Raw genomic sequence first — 27,546 nt, 5'->3', positions numbered from 1 at the left:
CACAATGGGAGCAGCGGGCGGTGAGGTACGAGACTCAAATTATCAGGAATTTGATCACCCACGAAACATTCCTGGATGTTGCTGGCTCCGATTCAATCCCGGCTGTCCCAGGGCGGTAGGCTGACGCCTTAACAGCATCACCATCCAGTCGTTTATATTCATATATAAGTTTATAAAATATTTATTTTTATGTAGAAAATGAAGTTGATGAAAAAGACTTTTCTTCTGTTAATTTTTTTCTCATTCTGTGCTGTGGCATTGAGTTTCTCTTCAAGAGATGCCCAAGGTGATTTATATATATATATATATATATATATTTTTCAAACGATTATTGATACAAACGAATTCATAAACATTAATTATAATAATGATAATTACAATTATTATTATTATATAGGCAAGAAAACAGAAAAAGGACGATCTTACTTCACGTGCAAAAGTCAAAAGCTGCCATGCGATGATTTTAATGGTTAGACTTTAAATGTTTACTCTTTATATTATCTAAATTAGTTTTACAGAGTTTTGAATTAAACATTTGTTTTAAAACATTGTAAATTATTAAATATAAATCTCAAATTATAATAGTTAACATTTCTAGATATATTTGAAAATATTAAAAGATCCATTTTGAGCTTCCCTACTTGAATGAAGAGTTATTTCGCACCACTCTACAGTAAGCTTACAGAAAACTTGAGCTGTATTTTAGATAATACAAAATATATTTTCTGCAAATTTCTTTTCCATTTGCAAGTATACACATTCATTGCACAAGAGTACTTCATCGAATGGATGCACGTAGCTTCAAGTATTATTTGCCAATGGAGTCAAATAACCTGGATTATTATTAAAGAATGGATCTATAGATTATTATGTATTTTGGAAGAAAATATTGCAAAAATGAAGCAAAAATTAAAGCCTGAAGATCTGAAAATTGTTCATCCAAGACAGAAGCAATATAATACTATAAGAGAGAGTGACTTTTTCGAATTTTGGAAAATACCCGGAATCATTGCATTGGTTACTATTTTAATCGTAAGTAAAATGGAAAAATAAGCAATTACTGTATTTATCTATATTAATTTTTTTTTGTATTTTGAGTAAATATAATTATCTTTCAGTGCCAAGGAATTGAAATATATTTTGGAATAAACATTGAGTTTCTTTTAGAAAGTAATTTTATCAATATTTACTACTTTCATTATTTTTTTTCTTGTAGATTTTACTATAATTTATTTTTATTTATTTTTACAGCTGTACAAGATGCATCCAATATGTGCAATCTATAATGAGCTGAAATATAATTATTTCACGAAAATTTTCATGAGCAGAAATCAAAATCATTTAATTATTATTTTTTAAAAAACTGATTTAAAATTTCACCAAAATTTAAGTTTTATCATTTTGATTCGCTTCATTTAAATAAACGCTAAAATTCAGTAAAATAATTTTTTTCTTGATATTATGTGACTTAAATTGCAAATAAATATAACATACATTTTTACTGAAATCCTCCCCACGGGGGAGAGGGACGGGATTAAGGCTTAACACTTCCATATATTTTTTAAATTTATATTGCTGTAGGAAGTTTCTGTAGCCATCTTGAAAACAAGAACCACGTGACAACTAGCGGGAATACGATTGGTGGCGAAATTTTTTCGTTAGCGAAAAAGCTCGACTGTTCCGAACTTCGAAGCGATTCGCGAAATGGTAAAATTCGCCGGAAACGACATCATGTCTGACGTGTTATTCGCTCTGTTTTTCGCTTTCGCCAGCGAATCGCGTTCAGTGTGAACTAAGCTTAAGACCCTTTAGCCTTTGTTTTCTGAACAAACAAAATACGTAGAATCTTGGTACCACGCAATTCGCCATTCATGACTTACTATGTAACTACATTTAAAATGTACTGAAGATATATTAATTTTGTTAATGAAAAGGGTGCAAGAGACTTTCGACTCATCCTGTGTGGGTGTAATTAAATTTAAAATCAGATAAGATAAATTAGTATCAAATTCAAGGCCAAATAATTTTTATCATAAAACTTATTAATGATTGAAAAATTATCATCTTTGAATTTGTCAAATGCAAATCCAATTATGATAACATTTTCAATTTTGAAATTTTATCATATGACTATTTTTGAATAAACAACTCGAGGTATTAAAAACAATACATCTATTGTTTTGTGAAAAAATGAATACAAATTCTGTAATTAAAATTTTTCACAAAACATTTCATAACTGCTTACTATAATTTTTTATGATTTTTCAACAAAATGTTCAATCTACTTAAGCCTTCTAGTGTTGAAACAATGCATTTGAAGAATTATTTATAAGCCGCTAGAACAGCGATTCTCAACCTTCTTAGCTCCTCGACTCCCAAATAGTAAATATAAATAAAATTAATATTTTGCAAACCCACCCAAAGGATTAACAGTAAGCATTACTATTACTAATTGAATTTTGACTGTAATTATAAATGTAAATTTTCTTAAATATATTATCACGTTCTATTATATTATCTAATTTTATACATTAAGATTTTCTTAATGTATAAAATTAGTGCAATGTGATTATACTGTCAGCATATTATATTATATGCCGACAATATAAAAAATGTAATACAACTATTCCTATTATTATATGTCGCTGCATTTATAGCGACTGGTATGAACATGCATGTATGACGTGTAGATACATGAGCAATTTACAAGTTCCAACTTGATGTGTACGTGCTCTTTGTAATTTGATCTGCTTCTATAATACTCGCTGTGAGAGCATGTTTGAACATGCATGTGGATGTGTTTGATCAAGTCGTGATGTCACTAGTATAAAAGAGGCGTTGGCGATTGCACCACTTCAATTAAGTTTCGAATGCAAAGCGTGCGTCTGGTGCTTTTATTTTAGTGTGCGCCGTCAACCGTGAAACTGAATTTTTTTTTTAATTTCTAATGCGAAATAGATAAATTTGTGAACAAACGAAGTGAGCCATCTACATTCAGTGAATCGGTTGGTAAAAAGACCAGGTTGTACAATGAGTTATTTAAATTGTTTTCCCCTCATTGGGTGGAAAGCCACAGTGCGTTGTTTGCTCTCAAGTTCTCTCCGATGAAAGCACGAAGCCATCAAAATTAGTTTGATACTTGGAAACTAAACATCTGGCTCATAAAAACAAACCCTTGGAATTTTTCGAAAGAAAATTACATACCTTGAGATATCAACAAACTTCTATTTGTAAGTTAAGCCATACTGATAAAAGTGTACTCGAAGCATCTTATCTCGTAGCATTAAGAGTAGCGGATGTCCAAACCCCATACAATCGCCGAAAACCTCATATTGCCTGCTGCAATTGATATGGTCAGTGTTAATAGGTGTGGAAGCAAAAAAATTAAAAAACATTTCACTTTCTAATTACACAATATCAAGACGAATCGATGATGTGGCTGTCGATGTTTGCGATCAAATAATTCAGTGAGTGAGTTCGAGTGAATTTTTTAGTATTCAATTTGATGAATCAACAGACATAGCAAACATGTCTCAATTCTTGTTTTGTGAGGTATGAATGCGACAGGGACACATCAAAGAAAATGTGTCGTTTTGCAAAACAGTACCAGGTCATGCAATAGGACAATGTCTTTTTGATGATTTTTACGAAGCTACGAGAAACTATACTAACATAGATTGGACAAAATGTATTGCAGTATGTAGTGATGGTGCAAAGGCGATAACAGGAAAGAACAGTGAATTAATGACAATATTAAGAGATCGTCTTATACCAAGGGCGGAATGGACGCATCGCTTCCTTCACAGACACGTTCGTCACAAAAAATATGCCGGAAAATCTCAATCAAATTCTTTGCGAAGCTGTAAAATTGGTTAATTTTATTAAAAGCCGACCGTTACAGAACAGGCTGTTTGATAAACTATGCGATGAAATGGGCGAAAATAAAAAAAATCTCTTCTTTTCTATACAGAAGTTAGATGGTTATCGCGAGGGAAAGTGTGTTGGAATTGCGAGATGAATTAATATTTTTCCAGGATAAACAAACGCCATTCTCATTGTTTTTACAGAATAATGAATGTATGTTGTTGTTGGCTTACTTAGCTGATGTAATACATTTAAACGACTTGAATGTGAATTTACAAGGACATGATAAAAACATTTTTATTAATGACAAAGTTCGTGCGTTCATTAAGAAGCTTGATATCTGGATTATTCACCTTCAAAGCAAAAATTTTGGATACGTTCCCACTCACTTCGGATTACATTGAGAAAAATTTGAATGAACAAGACACTATTATTTACCACAGTTTGGATTGCATGAAGATGCATTTGCGTGGGCTAAAAACTCAGTCGACGGAGTATTTCCCAGAAGATAAAAATGATTTCTCGAAGAGATGGTACTGAATCCGCTTAGTGAAAATGTTGTTGCCACTGCTAAGTTACTAGTTGAGATTCACGACCAGCTCATCGAAATGTCTGCCGACCAAACACTACAACTGCAATTTACATCTGAAGATTTAAATACAGTAGAGAGTCGAAAATCGGAATCAATTGGGGACTGGGGTTGTTTCGATTACCAATTATGTACGAAAAAATACATTAACCTGCCCGATGTTCAAATTTTTCTCCGTTGCGTGTCGCTTCGTGTTGAATTTTCGTCGATTTTAAGCCTAACGAAAATTTTTATAATAATAATCGAGGCTATCGTATCGTTAAAAATTATTTCTGCATTTTGTACAAACAAAATAAATATATTGAAGAATATAAAAACATGAAAATTATACTTTAGAAGTAAATTTAGTATCAAAAATGTTCGATTCAGCACGACACAGTCCGACTGAAAATCGTGCCGATTACCGGCGATTCCGATTAACGACTCTCTACTGTATGTTTTGGCTTGCTCGTCGACGCGAATATGGAAATTTGGTCACAGAAGCATTGAAAATATTAATCCCTTTCGCCACGTCGTATCTCTGAAAGGATTTTTCGTCTATGGTTGTGCTAAAAACTAAATACAAGAATCGTCTTTTATCACTCAAAAACAATTTGCTTTTGTGTTTCTAACGTAGATCCACGTATGGAGAAAATTTTAAATGAAAAAAAAAATGCAACCATCACATTAATTTCTTTTCTTTACATGTGTACTTATTGTAAGTAAAATGTTTATAAGTTTATAATAAATAATTTTTTGAAGTATCAAACACAAATCCGTGTTAATAACAACCACTTGGCTTTTTTCCACCTTTATTTAGGTGGAAAAAAGCCAAGTGGTTGTTATTAACACGGATTTGTGTTTGATACTTCGAAGAATAATACAACACGGTTTCACAAAAATCAAATAATTTTTTCTCAAAATGATTTCATTTGGGTTTTATGACTCCCCTTTAAATATCACCACGACCCTCAGGTTGAGAAACGCTGCTGTAAAAATATTGCCACCACCACAGAACTGTGTACTGTATGCATGTATTGCAATTCAATTAGCAAAGTTCTTTTTCTAAAAGTTGAGTTTAACATTGTCCCTGTAAATTTTATGAAAAACCAGTAGTTAAAATATGAAAGCCATGGTATAAAATAAAGTAAAAATAAAATAGAAATCAAACTTTAAAATGTATATTCTTAAACAATACATAAACAAACATTAATTACAGTAAACTGTGTAAGATTAAGAATTTATCTAATAACCCATTACTTATAAACTATAACTCAAATTTTACTGTAAACATATTTAGAAATAAAATAAATACCAAAGTTTCAATTCAAACATTTATTGTTCCAAGAAAATTATCTAATGCTTCATACAAGTACTTACATTTGAACACTGTTCCAAAGCATCTAATGCAGCAATATGGATGGTACAAATGAATGAGAAATGTAAATGAAAGACACACATTGTTCATATGGATGTTTTTCCAAGTCCCCAATGAAAATGTTTCCTGATTAAACTTCTCTGAAACTTGAAAATAATTCAAAGCGCTTTCTTCTGTCATTCATTTTACTTTTTAAAATCATCATATATCAAATTCAAGAACCAATGGCTGATTTATGATGATTATGAAAATTCTTAGTTTACTATTGAGCAGTTAAAAAAAAAAAAAAATAATCTATAATTTTAATATACATTTTTCAAACTTCAATTCAATTGAATGATATTAATTAAATGTCTTCATTTTAGCATTCAACTTAAGATTTTTATAAACAAATATTTTAAATAGCCAACAGTAATAATAAATAAATGTTACTTTTAAAAAAATTTACTATTCGTTTCAATTAACAGTATGTTAAATCACTATCAGAATCTAAACTCAAAATATTAATAGATTTAAGAATTTAAAAACTTTAATGATCTTTGTTAAATAAATTAACTATAAAAAAATTTAAGAGAAAAATTCCAAATATAAATCTACACCAGTCTTTTGAAGTTTATCATCATATGCAGATGGATAACATGTTGTGACATCAACTTACATTTACAAATAAAGTACTACACATAGACTTCTATCCATAGTAAAACATATTTGGTAGAATGTTTATGACAGAAAAAAACCTCTGATAAACTGTTGCTTTTTCTATGGACCATGTGCTAAATTTTGTTGGAACAGGCAAGAAGTTATACAACTTGGTGGGAGGATGGCAAGGACAAGACATGCAGATGAATTTGTCTGCTAGAAGTTTTATTTCTTCTTTACTGGACCACGTGGAGGTGTGACAGGACGACCAGAATTTAATCCTCCATACTGATATTTTGCCTTCTTTTCAGAAGGTTTCAAAATCTATAATTAATAGAATTATCTTTATTTAAAATATACAAAATACAAACTTCAAATGTAATAATTCATTAATAATAATATTGTTATTACTTCATTTAAATCTCTGAAATTATTAAAATTTAGATATAAAAATTATATATAGTTCTGAAGTTTTCTCCCTCTAGAAATAACCTGAAATTAAATTATAGACAGACTGAAACTAGTACTGGACAAAACTAATTGTTAATATTTAAAAAAAAAAAATATGAAAATACAAAACATTCTTAGTTTTTGAAAATTTAGTAGTAGAAATTGTTTGTCATTTAGAAAATATAATAATGCATTTCTAAAATGTTAGTGTTGGATGTTTATCTACATATATAAGCCATTGTCCTGTCACATCTGTAACGGTATCCACTCAACCCCAGATACACACCCTGATTTACACACCTCCTCTCCACTGAGTTGGATCCACCATGTGGCAAAGGGGGGTGGCAGAAAAAGACGTAAGGCACAATACATCACCTGTTACAGTAATCCATATATATATGTCGTAATATTATCACACACATATATTATCAATATCGTACATACATATATATATATATATATATATATATTAATCTTATTTATTAAGATAAAAAGAATTGTATATATTTATATATATTAAGAACACCCACTAGGGGGTGTCCTGGGCTACTAGTTTTATATAAATAGTGTAGGCAATAACCATAAGTGTGGGTTGCTATCAAATGCTTTTCTGTAACCTACATTTGCTATATGTAGGTGTGTTTTCTGTGCACCTTCCAATTGTCTGCTCTTTGTACATTTTGGATGTCATGTATGTTTATTTCAACACACGGCATGATTGGTGTCTGATGCATGTTGTTTTGTTCTTCCTTGATCTAGTTGGCTGTGTAATTGGGTGAACTAGGGAGCACATCAATAGTCTGCAATGGTACACCAACAGAAAAGGAGCTCAATGTGATTATGTTGTGAGTTGGGTATGTAGCTGTTTGCAGATAAGTGCCTCATTAAAATTATTTGATTGTCTTTATAGTAAGCAGGCTTTGTATCATTACAGCTTTTGCAACTTGGCTGCTAGTTTTTGTTTGAGAGGTTTAATATATTCCTGTACATGCATATTGTGCTGTTTGTGTATTAATTTTTTTGAATATTTTCCCAACCTCTTTCATTAAGTTCAAAGTTATATTGTGTCACCCTGCCTAGTTTGTTGTTTAATGTTATTTGTGTTTCTAATTTAGTTTGCCAAACAAGCTTATTTATTTGTCTATGTTTTGAATGCACTCTAAAGCCATGGTACACATAACTGCACTGACATGCATACACTAGTTTATTCTTGAGCAGTCAAAGTGTTGATTCTGATTGAATGTATTTTGGTAATGTGTGTACATTTAGATAATGTAAGCTTTTCTCTAGTTGTTTCAAAGTGTATATGAAGTGCAGTCAAAAAGTACCAGCAGTGTTGATATGGTGCTACAATCAGCCACATGCTGAACTTGTGCAAACTAGGAGAAATGCATTAAAAAAAGGATGTATAATAGACATTGTTATTTAGCTTCATGCCATTATCTTATATAGTTTTTGTTTCTTGCTATTTAGATTAGATTTGTGTTCTCGTCAGTTTGCAATTGTCATCATTTTGTAAAATGAATCCTTTTAAGAAACAGTGTGTATAAAATTTTGTTTCATACTTGGCAAGGCTGTAACAGAAAAGAAAGTGATTACAGGAGACAAAACATGGATTTACAGCTATGATCCTGAGACCAAGCAACAATTGACTCAGTGGAAAAATCATTGCTCACCCAGACCAAAGAAATCAGGCAAAGTGAGGTGCAATATCAAGAGCATGTTCTTTGTTTTTTGACAGGGATGAGAATTCTTCAAGAATGTGTTCCACAAGGCCAAACTGTGAACCAAATTTTATGGATGTTTTCAGACTCCTGTGTAAAAATACACAGGAGTCTGAAAACATTTTTGTCTGACAAAAATGGCCAGAACCTTACAAAGTCCAGAACTGGTTGTTGCAGGATTGCAACACTGTTTTGACAGCTCTCTATATTCAACAGTTTCTCTCCAAAAATAAAATGGCCATGGTTTTCCCACCCTCCTTATTCACCAGACTTTGCACTGTGTGACTTCTTATTTCCACAGGTGGAAAAAAGTGCTGAAGGACAGCTATTTGATGATATTCAAACTGAATCGCAGCAAGTGCTTAATGTCATCACAAAAAGAGTTCCAGGAATATATAATCAAATTAAAAGCAATGGGATCAGTAAAAACTTCCTAAATATCTAAATGTTAACGAGTAATATATTCACTTTATATCTGACTTCGAGAAATTTATTAGGCAGACAAACAAAATAAACGAATACTAAACCTTTATTTTTGCTTTTTTCAAAAATTCCAGATGAGTTTCACCCTTTTTAACTGGCCTAATCAATGGATACATTCATTTGCCAACTGTTGTTTCCTTTATACTGGACTATATTGTCCCAGCATGCATCTACATTTATACCCATATTTAAATTAATTACATTTGTATAATTTGGTTAATGTTACATATGGTAGCGAACATGGTGGCTCGTCTCTGAAACAGTGGGGATGCACTTCCTATTTCTCCTACATAACATTTAGAACTATGACATGTACAGTACATGATAATTTGTAGATGACTGCTGCAGTTTCTAGTTGTTTTCCTAATATACTTAACAGATATAATTAACATTATAAATAAAGATCTAACTTTTTTTTTTGTTTTTCTACTATACAAATAGAAAATTTATTAAATTCTGGTTTATATTTCTCAAATATATGATTTATATATGATACTTTATATATTAATTTCCTAGTCTTTTGATTTTTAACATTATCTATTATTTATATAATAATCGTCCCACTTACATACGATATTTGCTTTTAATTTGATTATATATTTACAATATTTTAAGAATCGAATAATGAGGATAGAGGATTTATGACGACAGATAGGCATATTGATTACTTCAAGTGCTTTTTACGTGAAGAATTACAATCTAAGAAATTAGAAATTGTGTCAACAGAGGAATACAAACTTCTGCCTAAAGACCCTATGAAAGATATTCAAAAGTGACTTACTAAACTAATGAAGATGTACAAGAACGAATTTTCAAATCAACATTCTTTACTTGTTGATTTGAAAATACATAAGTCTTACATTTAATTTAGGTACTCTTAAGATGCATAAACCAAGAAATACATGTAGACCTCTAGTTGATTTCAAAAATTCTATCTTATATTATTTAAAAAAATTAGTTCAAAACATATTTACAGGAAATAACTAAATCCAAATATAGCATAACGAATACAGACAAATTAATTAATGGACTATTAAAAGGTCAAATCAAGCAATCATTTCGTATAATGAGTCTTGATGTAAAATCAATGTATCCGTCTATCACTTTTGAAATGGTTAAACTGTATGACTGAGTAATTTCAACTTTTCGAGGCTGGGTTAAAATATATCCCACCCAATGTAAAAAGCTAAACAAAAGGTGAGACAATTTTTAAGCCACCACCTAATCCTAAAGTGTTGACCAGGATCATGTTGAACTGCTTTAAGTTCATTGGAGTGCCCTCTGAGCTGAAGACTGGTCTGAGTATCTGTGTATTGTGTTAGATCCAGGTCATTGTTGTGGAAGTTTACTGGTTACTGTTTTTGTCTGCAAAAGCTTTGTGTAATGTGATGTTTTTCTTGTTTTATATAGAAAAATTCTTGTAGTGTCTGTATTTCCTTGTAGTGCAGATTTAAAATATTTGTTGACTTGGGCTGATGTTTGTTGCGTTTTGTTAATGTTGTTTGTGTTTTCCTTTAGAGTTGTTCTAGTTCTGTGTATCCAATGTATTACTCCAAATGAGTACATCTGTACTAAGATAATCTGTGTGTTGATAACTTTAAATGTGTTTTGCAATAAGCTGTATTGTTAGTACTGAGTTTAATCTGCTTTTGTATTGTTTTGTTATTCTTTGCTTTATTTGTACATGTTCTGTGAGTTTGGCATATTGAATCCTAAATATTTATAGACTTTGCCTTAATCCATGGATTTAATGATGTCATTCTGAGTACAAAATCATTTTTCTTCGGGCACCCTTTTTCTTTGTGAAGTATTCTGCATTTATCTTGGTCAAATTCCATTTGAATGTCAGTGGAGTAAGTGTGTATAACTTCCTAAAAGTGGTTTGGCTATGCTTGTGTGGATACATAGTGTTTTATGTCATCCATGTATAGGAGATAACATGTATTGTGCCATTTTGTATTTTATGTTGTATCTATATTTAATGTTGTTTAACCTATTAGATAATAGATTTAAAGTCAGGTTTAAGTTTATCAAAGTAACCTTTATGCATTTCCCTGGAAAATGCCTTGTCTTCTGTGTATTTGGATTGTTTTAATGTGTGTGTTGTAAAATCTGGAATTTTGTATTGTTGTTATTATTAGTTGTTAATAATTAATTGAATATTAATATTTACCTGGAAGGAACACATTAATGTTTCATCAACTGACATCATTCCTCCTGCATTATCAAATTCTCCACAATAATTAGGAGCAGAAAAAAGTGTAACCAATTGTCTCTTGGCAAAAAATTCATATCCATCTTCCACAACCTAAACAATATATATTTAAGAAGTAATGAATTTAATAAATATCATAAAATAATTAAGTAGTTGGCTTAATAAAAAATATCCAAACTAATTCCTGCTAAAATCAAATAAAATTATTATTCAAATTTCATTATAATTCAAATTGCAATTATAATTAACAAATTTGAGACAAATCTGTAAAATATTTTTTCCATTTTAATTCTATTACATAATAAATAGAGTGTATTCATAAATTTATTGTAAAAATCTTTTTTCCCAAATCAATTTAACCAATTTCAGTGACTGATTTCACTAATTTCAGAAATTCCAGCTGAACCATACCAACATCATTTGAAAAATCATCTGAAAACTTTGGAGACAGTGTTAGCAGCAAAAGACATACCCATTCTCTGATATACTTAAATTTAACAGATTTTGAACAAGCAGGTGTCCAAATACATTTGATAATAAAGGGAGAGAGAGGGCATGCATGCTTGCTTGCATTCTGTATTTTGAAATACTCTTGAAACACGAGGAGAGAGTGAAATCCATTAGCATCTACATACACAATATGAAAAACAATCACATGTAAAATTTTAAACATTTTTATATATTATGTTCTCTAACTTCAGTTTTTATTTGAATCCATTTGAATTTGAATTATTTGGTTTTATTTCACATAAATTTCTGTTTTTAGCCGAGTTGTATACTGTGATAGGAAACAAAAAATATTGCATTAATTAAAAAACAACTCAAAATTTATACAGGAGGATAAACATAATATATATCAAGATTTCAGAAGATAAAACAAAAAACTATTTTGGTATTACTTTAATAAATAAAATAGTAATATAACAAATTGTAAACATTTCCAATGAAATAAAATTCATCATTGGGTAAAACATGAAACATTACTAACATTCCAGAATATTTGTACTACTAGTTAAATACTTAACATATTTTAAAATTAAATCTTACCGAAAATGTTAGTTAAAAACTTTTCCAAGTTTATTGTAAAATTCTTAAGTAGTCATTGGAAATTCTTAAAATTATTTAAATCTATATAAGCTATTTTGTGATTAATATGAAGATTATAATTTATATAATAATCCAAAAACTTTTGTTTTATTTAAATTTGTATTTCAGAAATACTCTATCAGCATTCTAAATTTATAACATTTCTAGTGTTCAAGAATATTTGTATTTAGTCATGCTCCATCTTTTGCATAATGACGACAAAATTTATTTTATTAATTTTTCAGTAAAAATAAAAATTTTTATATTTAAATAAATTATTATTTGTTTTATTTATGCTTTCAATTTATGCTCTATATATGTTTCAAGAATATTTGAATTTTATTTGTCATGTTACTTATTTATTAAAGTAACACCAAAAAATAGCCTTTTCTGTTTTATCAACTCAAAATTTAGAGCTCAATGGATATATCATATGGTATTATATTATATAAAATACAAGACTGTGTGCAAACAGAATATTTGTTGGTTTAACCATTTCCATTTGAGAAAGAATTTAAGAATAAAAAAAAGAAAACAATTACTTACATTTATTTTGTACCTGTTCAGTTTCTCTTTAGTTTACCATATTGTGTTATTCTATACATGTACATTGTAAAAATTAATAAACTACATTATTAAAAAATGATACTTTTCAAAAAACTTCATTCTTAAAAATCCTGTTCTCACACAATCTGTGAATATTAGGTAAATAGTTTTTATACTTAATATGCTCTTTCAAATACTTTATTATAATAAAGTATTTGCATTTAAATGCCTTTTTAAGCTAAATTAATAACTATATTGATAAATTATCATAATCTTAGTATAAACATTAAAACATTTCACTAACCTGATGAGCTCTACAAATCAAATCAAGATCATGACGATTTAAAAATTTACTGACTACATCAGCTCCAAATGTAAAAGATACACCACGATCATTCTCACCCCATCCCTGAACATCTTTATCTGGATCTGACCATAGTAAATCACATAATAATCCTGAAAAGAAATGTAACCATTTATTTTTGCAACAATTTTGAATAACAGAATAAATATCTCATGAAAAATTACACAACCCTAATTATGCTATTATTTGTGATGATGAACATTCAAAATAAACTTGGCCAGTAAAAAAATGAGAATAAACCATGTATTACAAGAATAAATCATATATTACCATGTAATTGGAATGTATTATTTTAGTATCTATTGTACTGGTAGTAATGGGACATTTTAGTACTCAGCAGATTTAAAGCCTCCAACTCTAAGAAAAAGTTTTGTAGCCTGCTAGAAGCTACAAGTTTCCTAGTGGTCTACATCCAGAAAAGGTTGCTCATCACTAATATAGACAGTTTTAAGTTGAGGATTTACTGTATTGATTGGTCAAACAATATTTCATGCTCAATTCCTAATGTCTTGTTATGCTCTTTTTTGAACATTAAATATCAAGAGATATCAAAAAGCTTTCTAATATATAACAGTACATTTATATTTCCTGGTGGTTATTAATTATAAAATGTAAAAAAAGAAAGATACGTAAAAATCACAAATGCATACTTAATTTTATTATTATACATAATTAAACTCATTACTTAAAAACAAAATTTTGGAATGACTTTAAACATGAAACACAATGGAGTTGTTTAATGTTCTATTTTTCTTGAGACATTTGATTTGAAAATGTTCTACTTGAAAAAGTTTATGAAAGTACTATTTTTGCACCCTCTTGTCTTTTCTAAGAATTTTTTTTTACAATAAAGAACAAACAAATGAATTAAAAATAATATGAACAATAAAACAACAACAGAATTTTAAAGATATTCTAATTCTATTTTCTGCACCATTTCTATACTACAGAAACAGAACATATTTCTAATTTTTTCTCACTTTTATGGAGGTCTGAAATATTTGCCTGTTATATATTTTGTTTTTGATTTTAATTTTATTAATCAAACCAAAACTTTAAAACGGAACCCTATCAAGAACAAACAATATTTCCATGAAAGACAACTCAACGTTTTGATGACACATATCAATCAAGAACTGAATTGTCAAATAAAGGAGAAAAAAACCACTCCCCAAATTCAAGATATTTTCAAGATGTGATCACTGGGCAAAAGTTCCCCAGAAAAGGAGAAAAAAGAGAGATAATGCAACAGTGCAAGATCAAGAACAGCATGGATTAAATATGTAGAGACTTTGACAAATGACTGACAATGCATCACCCACCCCCACTAAAATGGGTCCTTAATCACTAGAGTTTCTCAAATGGAATCCCGGTTGTTTTTTTAACCTGGGAAATCCCACAAATTTCTTAAAAATTCACTTTTTTCTTATTTTATATTATGTGAAGGTTGATGCAATTTTTCAGTAGGCAGTATGATTAACTTAAACTGTCAGAATATATTCGCATTTATTAATTTTAAACCTACTTATTAGTTTTTTTTAATTTTTCCTCGTTATGGCACGTCACAAATGGTCAATAATCCATAAGTAGCTTATTTGTGGCAAGGCTCTCAAAATTCTTTACCAGTAATATCTGGAATAATTGTGCTTATGCTGTCTTAATTTTTAACCTTGTCTAGTAGCTTAAAAACACCAAGTTGTGCAAATTGGGCAAGGACACAAACGAGTACGAAGTCTGCAAGTATGAAGTTTTTCTTCATAACCTGATTCATAAGCAGTTCGACAAACGAACTGCTGAATTATTGGGCTATGATGTTTCTATTAAAGCAGTCAAGGTAGACAAATCAAAAATACTAGAGAACAAAAGAAGTACTACAATTTCAAAATGTGAAGTTCCAAAGACGGGTTGACATTAGACATTTATTATAGTTATAAAAATCATCCATTGTTTAAAAAAAACAAGAACCGATCAAAGATCGAATTAGTCATGCTAGTCATTTGAAACTGTAACAAAAAAAAAAAAGGATGAAAGGCAAAAAACTGATGTCAAACAAAACGTGATAATTGTAATAATTAAAGGTGGTAGACGAGTGTCCACCAGCACAGTTGGACCCTACATAAGTCACTTGTATACGAAATTTAATCATCAAAATTTGGGAAAAGGGAAAGGTTTTTAATAAAAAGAAACATCACATCAAATTGTTAAATTTCAAAAACCTGGCCAACTAGACAACAATAGGGAAAATATGTGCGCAAGTTTCAAAGTTCCATCAATTCTTCCCATCCAGAAGTAACAGATAGTGTCAAGTTAGATTCATCGAAGCAGCTCTTTCTTGTGGCTTGAACATGGGTCATTTTTCGCCTAGAGACAGGCGAGGGATCAATCGAGAAAGAGGGGGGACACAGAGCCAATCAGCAAAAATGAGACGAAAAAGGGAGAGGGAGATAATCGCCAAGCTAGAGAGATGAGAGGTCTTTTTCCTTCTGGGCGCGGAAAGGCTGGACAGAACTTTGAATCTGCTTACAGCTAATACGCGCACGAAGACAATTTATTTTTTGTGCATCATGCCGATCTGCTAATTAATGCCACTAAGGACAGACCACCAGTGACAAGAGGCAAACATCTCCACTTGTTGCTGCCCTGGGGCCTGCAGTAGAAGACGTCAGGAAAATGCTAGAGTGACTGAGACTTTTCAAATTTTTTAATTGTTTGAGAAGAAGTCTGTACTAGGTGTAAGTTCTTTTACGTCTAAATAAATGACTTTTTGTGACACACTTGTCGTCTGTGTCACCTCCCCCACACCCGTGAACGACCCTAGACCATCCTGTTGCAGGATTAACAATTCCCCCCTAGAAGTCGGCAAACTTAGAAAAATAAATTAGAAATCTTTCAGGATACAGGTGAAAAACACGTAATATTTGTCTTCTCTTAAATGCATTAAACACAATCCCAATCATCAATTGAATCGGAAAAAGCATTCTCGGTAGTAAGACTTTTCATTATTAAAATAAGAATCAGATTGAGTGATTGGAGTATTGACCATCTTTGCTTTTTAAAATCTTATAATACAAAATATTATAAATTTTTATATTTTATTAAAAAAAACAAAAGTTATCTTCTAAGTTAGAAGTTTGATCTAAGTTCATTTTTTTTAATTTTCAACTCAATTCAAAGGCATTTTGTTGTTGTTGTATGCAGTTTCCAGCAAACTTTATTAAAATTTTTCTATTTGAAAAATTTCTACGTAATTCAAAGGTAATTTTTAATATATATCTTACACGGCATTATTAATATGATTTTGGAGGTTACAAAACATATTAAATTTCTTTAAAAACAAAAAAATAATTATATCATTTGATTTCATGATATTTTGTATATCTTAAAAATAATTAATTTTGTCCCAGGATTTCCCAGGATCCCGGGAAACAGTTCACTTTTATCCCGGAATCTCAGGACAAGCAAAAGACCAGGAAATGAGAAACCCTATTAATCACTATCCACTTAATCATCATTTTGCTGTTGGACAGAAAGACTCAGACTACTCACCTTAAGATCTTTGATCATTATCATGACATTTGTTAGATCAATTATTATATAAACTGATCTCACACATGATCTGAAAATTAATGTATTTCCTCATTATTCTAAATAAATATGTTTACACATTTAAGGAATCCTATTTCTACACTCCGCGACAATAGTATAACCCACCCCTCTAATTTTTTATATTTACGGTAAAACTAAATATAAGTAAATAAATTCCTAATGCGCCAGCGTTGTTCACTTGATTCTAGAACTATGGTATATATATAGTTACGTTCTGATGTTGCTTTGTTACGCAGCGGCAAAGTTATTGGTTTGATAGCGTGACAAAAGTATAACCCATTCGTCTCATTGGCTCAAGCAGCTCAGTGCACTGGACATGTCAATTCATGTTTATACTTGTTTCGTGTCACTCGTAAGTTTTTACACATAAATAAATTGTTTAAGTTAATAATTGTCTATTTTTTATTTAAAATGCCACAGGGAAAACACTTAAACGAAACTGAAATTGATATAATTAAAAAATTACATTCTGAAAATTATTCTAAGGTCAAAATTGCAAAAATCATCAACAGAAGTCATCGTGTTGTGCGAAATTTTTTAAAAGATCCCGAAAACTATGGTAAGAAAAAAAGGACAGGTCGACCAAGAGCAACTACACCACGAGAAAGAAGATCAATTTTAAGAGTTGCGTCCAATTCTACGCTTACCGCAAGACAAATCGCAGCGGAGGCTGGTGTTGATACGAATTTAAGGAATGTTCAACGTATTATACGTGAGTGTGAACATTTAAAACGTAAGAAATTAACAAAAAAACCGCCGTTGTCTAATAAACATAAAGTAGTTAGATTACAATTTGCAAAAGATCATGTTCAATGGAAAAAAAAGTGGCAAAAAGTTATTTTTTCTGATGAAAAGAAGTTCAATTTAGATGGACCTGATGGTTTTAATTACTATTTTCACGATTTAAGAAAAGATAATTTTATATTGAGCCGTCGACAAGCCGGAGGTGGTAGTGTAATGATATGGTCTGGTATTGGATACTCAGGTAAAATGGATATTAAGTTCTGTTCTGGAAAAATAAATAGTAAACGATATATAGAAGTAATAAACGAGCAAATTAACTCTCATGCAATGCGAATTGCTGGTCCTAATTTCATTTTTCAACAAGATAATGCCAGTATCCATCGTGCAAAGGTAGTTAGAGACTACTTTACTGAAAAATATATTCAAGTTCTTGAATGGCCAGCGTATTCTCCTGACTTGAACATAATTGATAATTGTTGGGGAAATTTATCACAAGCTGTCTATCGTGGATCAAGACAATTTACTTCTGTTGAAGAGTTAAAGAAGGTGATAGTTGACGAGTGGCAAAATATAAATCAAGACATAATTAAAAAGCTATATGACAGTTTACCGGACCGAATGATTGAGGTGATAAGTAAAAGTGGTGGATCTACTAAATATTAATCTATATGAATGATTATTGTTTGTTATATTTTTCTCGAATTTTTATTTAAATTTCATTACCTGGGTTATACTTTTGTCGCACTGCAAAACTCAATATCATTTGTATTTGGTTAATTATGCATTTAATAAATAATGTATTGGTAGTATAATAAACTTACTAACACCCAAATTTTGTGTATTAGTAATATATTAATATAACTATAATTCTTTATCAGATACGAAAAAATTAGGGGGGTGGGTTATACTTTTGTCGCGGAGTGTATCAAGATCCAAGTGACACCATTTTTTAATCAAGGAGCATCATTTCGTGAACTTCACTATGCTAATCTACTTGAGTCTGACTACATTTGTATAAACAAAAAGTAAAATTCCATATATTTCTGCATTATTTTTTCACAAATTCAGATTAATTAGCTAGGAGATCATTAAAATCAATAAGCCAGAGTATAATACAAAAGGATCTGGGAGAACACTTTATAAGGAAGAAGTCAACTAATATTGAATTTTTTGGTGCTATTTAAGATTATAACTTAATTATTTTATGGTTTCAGAACATATTGTAAAAAACCTTGAAATATTTGAATAATAATGACCTTACAAACAATTGGTCAATTTAAATATGTAAACTACTAAATCCTTGGGACTACTGTAAATGATTTATGTAATTATGTAAATATTATTTAATCCCTAAACTTCTACCAGAGGTCTTCAGAGTGGTGTTTAAATACAACAGTAACCAGATTGATATTGTGAAAACTTTTAGTACTGTGGTATTGGTGTCAGATCATACAGGAAAAGGTTGGTATCAAGTGTATAAAGTGTTTTAATGTCATATTGTTGGTCATTTTTAACAAAGAATTATATTTTATCTTCAAGTTGTTAATTGTTTGTATGGTCATTATTTAAATATGTAAATAATCCTTGGAACTATACAATTTATGAAAATCTTGAAATATTTGACAGTTTATTTAACTTTAACAGTTATAATAAATTTTTACAAACCAAATAATAAAGATCATATGCAAGAAAACATGCAATATACAATGTTTTAGGAAACAAAAATACTTCACTTAATTAAAAATCATTTAATTCATTTAATATCTCAGGACTGGGTAATCATTAAGAAACAAAATATAGCATTGTAGACTGTGTATAATGGGCATTGATACAATTAAATTTTGATGGTTAAAGGTTGAGGGATAGAGAGTTAAAGGAATGTCAGGTGTAATACCTCAAGACAGATCAGACTTAAGAAGTTATCATTATTAGCATTTTCAATTTTTCTTTTGTTTATAAAACTCATCACTACCCTCAAAATTAAGCCTTTTCCTATTCAATAATAATTGACAAAAACTGATTTTATAACAAATTTTCTAACAGTAGAGAAAGTTACACAACTTGTCGCTGGACTTTTAATCTATAGAGATTATTTTATTCTTAGTAGTATGGCAAAAATTTATGTAATTACATATTACTTTAAGCTCAAATATAATGTTAAGAAAAATCATATTTAAACTACTTAGATAATAGAATAGTTTAGAACAGAACTTGATTCAAATTCTTGATTCTTATATCATTAATTCTTTCTTTCATATGCAATTAACTTATTTTTTGAGTTATTTATCAAATGATAAACATCCAACATAGAGCCTACTTCTTCCAATTATCAAGTTACGTAACAGTCTAAATTTTGCCTATAAGAAATTAATAATTGTGTAGAAATTTGTTATGAAATATTTGAATTATTAAACCTATTAAACACATTAAATAAAAATAAATTGAAATTTACTTTAAATATTTAGATCACATGAATATGAAGGAAACTAAATAAACAGATTTTAAAAATATTACCTGTATCAGGAACATCTGTTGGTCTCATAATACGGCGAATTTGTTCCATGGACTGAAGATCAGGAGAGAGACCTATAAGAGACATAATAATTACAATTATTGTAAACAAAGAAATAAAATAAACAAGTCTGAGCAACAAATAAATAATCATCCAAATAATAGTTTTTTTTTGTAATTGCAAATCAAATTAACTAATTATTTTCTTCATTGTTTGTGTACAAACAACACCTGAAAAAAAAAATTTGAGAAGTTAGAGCTCTCTTACTTTTCTGTTTTTAAAAATATTTTTTTCACTTTATTTAATATTACTGATAAAAATATTTTCAATTTGTCAAGAAAAACAAATTACAAAACAACTGTGCAGAGATGAGAAAACTTATGTCCAAAGTGAACATCAGAAAAAATTGCTGGCATGCAATATATCACAACATGATATTTTTTTATTGTATAACTTAATTTCAATATATCTTAATCTCAGTATTTTTATTATTGTTTAATGTTCAGTTCAGTATATCATTATTCTTCTCTCTCTCTTTTCAATTCTCTTTTCTGATTATTCTAATTAATATATATTCCTTTCATTTCTTTAAAAACAGTTGTTCAAAGTCTAAAACAACTTGTGCATGCCAAAGTTCTAAAGCTAATTATTGCTATTATATGGCATGTGCATTCAAAAAGATCACCATCCTTGTACTAAGGTTTTTACCTTAGTACATGGATGGTGATCTTTTTACGTTTTTAAATACTTCAATGTTGTCAATGATCTAAATTCAATCTAAATTTTAAAAATTTTGTACAGTGGTGTCTCGTATAACGTACGCCTCAAATAACGGACGCTGCGAACAACGGACTTTCTGTTTGGCCGTTATGTGACTCGAGCAACGTACTGGCTGCGAACAACAAACTTTCTCGCATAATTGGTGACTGCTCCATGGGAGTGTTTTTTAATAGCGGTCGCTCTGCGTCTCCGCTACTACAGGAGTGCACTGCTGTTTGTAGGCATTTAGGAAGGACGATGAAAGAAAGAAAGATGGCGGCGCCCACACTATCGATAGTATCATGATGGAGGAATCTATAATTCTAAAATATGAGCTTTAAAAGGCAAAAGAAGGGTCCCAATTGTAAAATTTAACCATAAAATGGATTATTTGTTGAAAGAGCATTCAAAATAGCCTCGAAAAAAAATTCGTAAAGACACTTACATCACCACGTGTGCTAACTCGCGCTTTCACAATTTCTAAATTCTCATTCATAAAACCACATAATGGACCCGGAATCGAAACTATCTGAGCCATGGAGGACGCCATGTTGCTTTCCACCATAAACTACTGCTACAAGCGGCCGTTTTTGCTGTTTGAAGGTGCAAACTCGCACCGGAATTTAGGAACGCATTCCGCAGGAATTTTTAAACGGATGTCGCTCGCGCAGCATTACGCGGAGGAATAAAAGAACGCACCCCATGTTCATTTTTTTATGATACAGTATGATTATTTTATGCTGCGGAACGAATTAGATGTTTTAACATGTATTTCTATGGGAAAATGCGTTTCGTATAACGGACGTTTCACTTAACGGACGTGCACTTGGAATGAATTAAGTACGTTATATGAGGCACCACTGTATTATATTTATCGTGTTTAACAGCTAAATTCAAAATTTTTATGTTTATGCAGCAATTTCATAGGACATAAATCAAGTTTTTTATAATCCACTAGCTGACCCGGCCACGCGTTGTTGTGGCTCAAAATGTATTTATTATAAATGTGTAACACTTCCCCCGTGGGGAAAATATCGAAAAATCCCTTTTTAGTGTATATTCTGTTGACGTCACCTATTAAAACGCAATTAAAAACGCAAAAAAACCGCATGTAAAACAGTATAAATAGAAGCAGAGTTCTTCACAGTAAGCCTTAATCCCGTCCATCTCACCCCCCGTAGGGAGAATTTCGACATGTATATTATATAAAAACATGTGCATATTCGAATGCAACGTGTGTGTCAAAATTTCAAAGGAATCGGTAGGAACAAACAAACGTTGTATTTTATTTATATAGATAGGTAGAAAATGATCTGCTTAGGTCCATTCTCACAGAAAAGCATAATGCCTCACAGAAAAGCAAACTTAGGTTGTCTGAAGTTAGCGCCATCTGTTGGACATAAAAGCCTTAATCCATATATAAATATATTTTTGAAAGGGGGGAAATGGTGATCTTCACATATGCCACAAACCTTCGCGGGAATGTATTAAACAACTTCCCAAAGTTTCATGGCATTCGGATAAATGGTGTGGTAATGCATGAAGGACAAACACACACACACACACACACAGACATACATTCGTTTTTATATATATAGATTCAGAAACTCACTTTGATGGTGTTAATTTACTAAGAAAAAACATATTAAATATGTTTCTTTTAATTAATAAATAAGCACCATTAACCTAATATTCTTAACTGGTGATCTTTATATTGGTGTAAACCATTTTACATTCAAAGCATTTTATATTTGATTACTGAAACAATTATGTATGGATGATACAGGTTTCAATATCACAAGTGAGAATTTAACAGTATTGTAAACTCTTGTATAAATGATATAAATTGTCAAAATAAATTAGCTGAACCTATATCAAACTTTTTTCAATATTTAGTTCTAAACTTTTTCACAATTTGAATATAAAGCTATTTTTATAATTTGATTAAAACAGTATGTTATACAGAGAGTGAGACTCAAACCTACAACTTCACTTACCATGCAGATGTGTTACCAATCTGCAGTCAGCAGAAAGAAAATACACCAGTCATACATACTACTGAACATAAAACATGTGTGCTAGTTCTAATGATGCAATGTTCATTCAGCACAATACAATGCAGATTAAGTACAGTTTACCAAATTACAATGCACAATTGACCTTCTAACATATAGCAATGTGTATGACTGATAAAATAATCATGATTACAATAAGCAATATCTATTGTATTTTATTCTCAAGTAACATTTCCAGTTAAATTAAATGAAATTTTTAAATAATAATTGGATAAAATTATTATAAAATTGTATTATGAACTGAAATTATTCAAGTATTTGTTCACAAAAATATCTGAGTTATCTTTATTAAAAAAAACTATTCTATTCAAATATCTTATAAACTTTACTAAATTAATTTCAATACAATCATAAATAGTACTAATTCTGACTATAGTTTAGTTATAAATTCATTATATTTGATGTGTCTAAAAAAGTTTAGTGAATGTTAGAATTAAAATAACAATATAGAAGATACACAGTAATTATTTCTATTGGCCTTCAAAGTACCTTCTGAGACAACACACTTTTCACAATGTTCATAAAGCTTCTGGAAACAGTTGGAACAGTCTTGTTTGGGAACCACCTTAAGAACTGCTGCCACATGGGCCTAAATCACAGAGACAGCAGCTAAACATTTTCTCTTAATGACCTCTTTGAGACAAGGAAACAAAAAACAAGTCCACAAGCACAATATTGCTTTGATCAACATTTCGGGTGTCTCCATTGCCAATTTCTCCAATTTGAAGTAGAACTTCATATGCCATTGTTTCATTGCTTTTTAATGCTACTTCTCAGACAGACTATTTAAATGACTGCAGAAGAAACTCACTTGAAACCACATATATTCCATGATAGGTGCTTCTAGATATGTACTTGGATATACTGTACATGTGCATGTTTGACCTTATGGCATCCTTTGAATTAAAGATATCCTAACATTAACTAAACATTTTAGACACCATATAATAATTAGACTTCAAGAAAAACACTAGATGAGAATTTTCATGTTTTTTTCAAAAAAAAATTTTTTCTTTTTTAGAAATATAATTATATACGAGCAATTATTTATTGTGACATCATCACAATGCCTGGCTGCAACTTTTTAAATCTTGAGGCACAATGCTAGAGTTTAGTAGTGTCTTGTTCCTGTACATTATACTTTTCCTGTTAACAAGAGAGTCATCTATCTAACTCTGCTCTGTTAAATTTTTGAATTTAAATAACAACTTTCAGTCCAAACTGAAAGTTCATATTAGTTAATTGAGGCCTCTGGCTCAAGCTTTCCATACAATCTGGTTTTGACTTTCATCTATCTAATTCTGTTCTCAAGATTAAGGAAAAACAGATAACAGAGAGACAAACACCAGTGGGAATTTATAAGTCTGCAATTTTAAATCATAGCCCAATTAAATAAATATTTACTGACCAACATTTCTAGCTTAATAACAAAATTAATTAATTATTTAACAAACTATGAGTTAAATAATATTTATAGACTAAATTACTATATATAAAACCACATATTATACATAAGATAATAAAAATATGAAACTATTTACCCCCATGACAACAAAATATTTTTTCATCTATGATAGCTGCAATAGGCAAACAGTTAAAGCAATCAGTGAATGTTTTCCAAAGTTTGATGTTGTAGCGTCGTTTACCTGTTTAAAAATTTGAAAAATTATATTAATTACCATAGTAATTAACAAAAAAACTTTTTTAAAAAAAGTAAAACACACACACGTACATTCATCATAAAAACCATAGATTCTATTGATGCTAGCACATTCATGATTACCACGTAGCAGAAAAAAGTTTTCAGGATACTTTATCTTGTAAGCTAACAAAAGACAAATTGTCTCTAAGGATTGTTTGCCTCTGTCAACATAATCTCCTAGGAACAAGTAATTAGCTTCAGGAGGGAAACCACCATATTCGAAAAGTCGAAGTAAATCTGTATACTGTCCATGAATATCGCCTATAAAAATAAAGTTTATCTAATAAAGTACCGACATTAAAGTTTATCTTGTAATACAAATCATAATTCTATTTTAATAAAATTATCATATTCAAAAACACTTTTTTGATCTGAATACATATATTTTATTTATATATCCCATTTATTTATATTTATGTACTATATGAATATATAATCAATGCTATTTTTTTCTTTCAGAACAGACATTTGAATATTAAAGTTAACAATGAAGAAGCATATAATACCTTTTTGCATTAAAGTCATACAAGAGAAAGACTACTACTTAACTCACATAATTATTATTCTCTGATTATAAAGAAATTTAACAAATAAGTAAAATAATACATTTCTCTAGGATCTATGAAATACTTGATACTTTTTTATGCAATGTAGTACCAATAATAAGTACAAGGATAAAATTAAAACTGATCATAGTAGTTCTTAAAAACTGAATTCGATTGTACGGAAACAAATGACATTAAAATATTTGTCAGAGCTTTTCATGTCATGAGAGGTCCAGGCAACTTACTTTGTTGACAGTCCTCAATAGAAAAATATTTAAGATTTGAAAAACATTTTTCTTAAATAAATATATATATACATATATATAATGCAATGGTATGAATGTATAGCAAATGTTTTTGAGGTCTAGGTCAAACAGTCCTAGTGGTTTTTCAAGAAAGGATCTGATTTCTAAAGACAGAAATTAATTTTCATTAATAGGTATATTAATATAAACTGAAAAATTTATTGATGAATTCTGAACAGAAAATGATGTCTCAATATGGAAAAAATCAGAATAAAATGGACAGTGAGGATTGTATCTGAATAGTCAACAGTAAGTTAATAAATAGCGGGCATTCTGTGATATGGCAGAAAGGGTTCCTTTTATAATGTAAGCCCACATACAACAGAACTTTTTGGACCTCAAGGATGTATTATACTGAGTTACCAGTAGCATAGTTTACTAAAACTAGTAATGGGACAATACCAAAATTTTTCCCAATTCTTTTAAATGCAGTATTTTCTAAAGTTTATTTTAGTTCAGAAAAATTAACGATTTACATTACTAGCAGGGTACATTCATTAATAAATAAACATCAAGCTGATGGAATGTTTTAAACATTTAAATGTATATTCCATATTTGAAGATGTTCTAAGAACATTTTCAAATATGCAAATTTCGGCTAATTGTGGAACTTACCACCAGCCTGAAGCAGATGTATAAAATTAAGCCATGTATTGTTACAAAAAAGACTCAAAATCCAATTAACAAATTAATAAAATTGCAGATAAAAAGTAACGAATATCAAACTAATGTGCAATTATCAACAAATATTTTCATACATCAGTTGGCATTTCGCTAAACAGGAAGAGATGTCACATTTTTAAAATAAATTATAATTCAAAATAAATGCTTCAAATCAAAAATGGCCCTAGAGTTTGACTCAAAATTAACCCCTCAAATTTTTTACACACCTTTCTGTTATACCCCGTATATACAGATTGCAAGTCAAGCCAGTTGGATGGCAACAATGAAGTCACCCTATCTCCCCTAAAATGGGGACAATTAGAGCATGGTTACTAGATTATTTAGTAACCATGGGGCATATTCAAAATTGCAGCATCAACCCAGTGAAATGCTGCCAGAAGGGACACAATTGCTGGCATTTTCAAGAGAACCCAAGTGCTGACTGCCAGAAAAAAACAAAGAAAATGATGTGAACTTCCACATTATATTAAATTTACTTTTGAATTATTTAATGAGAACAACTAAACGAAAAATGAATATTTTGAAAAAAAGAAAGAATTGAAGATTTTTTAAAATTTTCATAGGAGTTTTAAATAACTAAATCAATCCTAAGATTACACTTTAACAACTAAAACATGTCTTATGAAGATATACTAGTATAACTTCTATAACTCAAACTGCACTTACTGTCATAAATCAAAATGCTCCCAAAAAACCTTTAACATGCAGCTTAATTTTGCTACCAACTAACATTTTCAGATAGCTTCACTGACCTTCTTCAGGTTTGAACACAAAAAATGAAAGTTCTTTTTCTTAATGGAAAAATAGAAATTTTTCCATTAAGAAAAAGAACTTTCATTTTAAATGAAGTTTTTTGTGTTCGAACCTGAAGAAGGTCAGTGAAGCTGTCTGAAAACGTTAGTTGGTAGCAAAATTAAGCTGCATGTTAAAGGTTTTTTGGGAGCATTTTGATATACTAGTATATCAAAATAATATGTCAATGTACTAACCAAATTTTAATTTATTCAAGGTTTATTCATCAACAAATAAATTAAATTGACAAATAAATGACATTAAGAATTGTCTACAGAATGAGTGGTAAATATTACATTTTAGATGGTCCATGCCATTTAATTTTATTTTAGATGATTCAGTAACTGCATTGCAATTCTATTAAACAAATGCTAGACTTTACAAACTTTATTTTGTTTAACCCTTCTATGACACCTATAAGATACAAAATTACAGGCAAAATGCATTTTGAGTTTTTTTTTTTTACAAAATAACCCTCTTCAGTTGCCATTTAATTCATTGATGC

General features: G+C 29.9%; 1 protein-coding gene and 1 long non-coding RNA gene across 2 annotated transcripts in view; one reads left to right on the top strand and one right to left on the bottom strand.

The window, feature by feature from the left end:
• Window positions 1-177: 177 nt before the first annotated feature.
• Window positions 178-849, top strand: LOC136977477 (uncharacterized). Its single transcript, XR_010881097.1, has 3 exons — window positions 178-286; window positions 398-469; window positions 599-849. It is a non-coding gene; the product is annotated as an uncharacterized lncRNA (long non-coding RNA).
• Window positions 850-5,752: 4,903 nt separating this feature from the next.
• Window positions 5,753-27,546, bottom strand: part of LOC136977692 (serine/threonine-protein phosphatase PP1-beta catalytic subunit) — a 38,140-nt gene continuing 16,346 nt past the window's right edge. The window contains exons 4-9 of the mRNA XM_067273238.1: window positions 24,746-24,976; window positions 24,555-24,659; window positions 20,182-20,253; window positions 13,258-13,409; window positions 11,280-11,414; window positions 5,753-6,773 (exon numbers count right to left, since the gene is read on the bottom strand). Of these exons, the coding sequence (XP_067129339.1) occupies window positions 6,675-6,773; window positions 11,280-11,414; window positions 13,258-13,409; window positions 20,182-20,253; window positions 24,555-24,659; window positions 24,746-24,976 (794 nt within the window). The 3' untranslated portion in view covers window positions 5,753-6,674. The remainder of the gene's footprint in view (window positions 6,774-11,279; window positions 11,415-13,257; window positions 13,410-20,181; window positions 20,254-24,554; window positions 24,660-24,745; window positions 24,977-27,546) is intronic.

This window comes from Centruroides vittatus, unplaced genomic scaffold, assembly GCF_030686945.1.
Source record: "Centruroides vittatus isolate TY-2023 unplaced genomic scaffold, ASM3068694v2 contig_1114, whole genome shotgun sequence".
NCBI classification, from domain to species: domain Eukaryota; kingdom Metazoa; phylum Arthropoda; class Arachnida; order Scorpiones; family Buthidae; genus Centruroides; species Centruroides vittatus.
The sequence above is the reverse complement of the archived record's forward strand: the minus strand, read 5'-3'. Positions and strand labels throughout refer to the sequence as shown.